Source organism: Lottia gigantea (assembly GCF_000327385.1).
Source record: "Lottia gigantea unplaced genomic scaffold LOTGIsca_232, whole genome shotgun sequence".
Classification (NCBI taxonomy): domain Eukaryota; kingdom Metazoa; phylum Mollusca; class Gastropoda; family Lottiidae; genus Lottia; species Lottia gigantea.
The window spans coordinates 202693-203894 of record NW_008708659.1 but is presented as its reverse complement, the minus strand read 5'-3'; the positions used below and the strand labels follow the sequence as shown (position 1 = coordinate 203894).

General features: G+C 34.9%; 1 protein-coding gene across 1 annotated transcript in view; it reads left to right on the top strand.

Annotated features, from left to right (window-relative positions):
* The window catches only part of LOTGIDRAFT_175012 (hypothetical protein), a gene marked incomplete at both ends in the record, with an annotated part of 1210 nt that extends 436 nt beyond the window's left edge, over positions 1-774 (top strand). The window contains one exon of the mRNA XM_009055112.1: positions 260-774. Within this exon, the coding sequence (XP_009053360.1) occupies positions 260-774 (515 nt within the window). The remainder of the gene's footprint in view (positions 1-259) is intronic.
* Between the last annotated feature and the right edge of the window lie 428 nt (positions 775-1202).

Sequence of the window (1202 nt, the reverse complement as noted above, 5' to 3'; positions counted from 1 at the left end):
GAATATCGTGTATATCTAACTCGAGTGCCAGATTTAAATCTTTTAAACTCCGAGTACCAGCATCAGAATTTGGGAAACTGTTTAATGAAACCCTGTGGCCTGAAGGCGTACGTATTCGAAAATTTATCCGTCCTCGTGACGATGTTAACAAAGTAGACAAACCATAATGAACGTTTTGTCTCCTACAATTCCAATGGTCATGGCTGTGGTAGATTCGAATATATACAGAAACTGTGTGAAACACATGATTTGCTACTAGTACAGGAACACTGGTTATTACAAGAACAATTATCATTGTTTGAAACTAAGATAAAGGGTATACGAGTACATGATGTGTCCGGTATGGACAGTAACCGACTGTTATGTGGTCGTCCTTTTAGAGGATGTACAATCCTGTGGAAATCTGGACTTTTGTGTAACATTAAACCAATAGTATCTGAGTCTAGAAGAGTGTGTGCCGTGATGATAGAAATGGGATACATGAAAGTGTTATTGTGTAACGTGTATATGCCTTGTGCTAATTCTAATGAACATGAATTTGACGATACTTTAAATGAAATAGGAAAACTTATATATGAATCAGATACGGATTATATTGTAGTGGGTGGGGACTTCAATACAGACTTATCTAGAACAACCTCGTATCATACAATCCGTCTGAAGGCGTTTTGTTCATCATATACACTGGACTTTGCTCAAAAACATGATACTTCTAATGTTGAATATACTTTTGAAAGTAAAATAAATGGGGATAAGAGTACTCCTCTTTTCTGAGAATCTAGGAACTAATCTTATAGAATTCATCTCTATCCACGATCGAGATAATATGTCGGATCATTCTGTTATTAGCTTAAACTTAAGCATACAGCTAGAATGCTGTCAGTTAGACCCTTTAAGTAAGGCCGAGATTCTCAAGTGGCAGGAGACATCTAGTGATCAAATTTCTAAATATAAAGATGCACTTAATAATTTATTACAAAATGTGTATATACCGCTTGAAGCCATTCAATGTAAAGATGTGACTTGTATATCTCATAATCAGGAAATAGATAAATATTATACTGTATTAATTAGATTAAGTGTAGAAGCCGGATTGAAGACCATACCACTATTTAAGCCGGGTAAAAAGAAACGTATAGTTCCAGGTTGGAACGAATATGTTGAAGAGCATAGAAATAAATCAATTTTTTGGCACAATATTT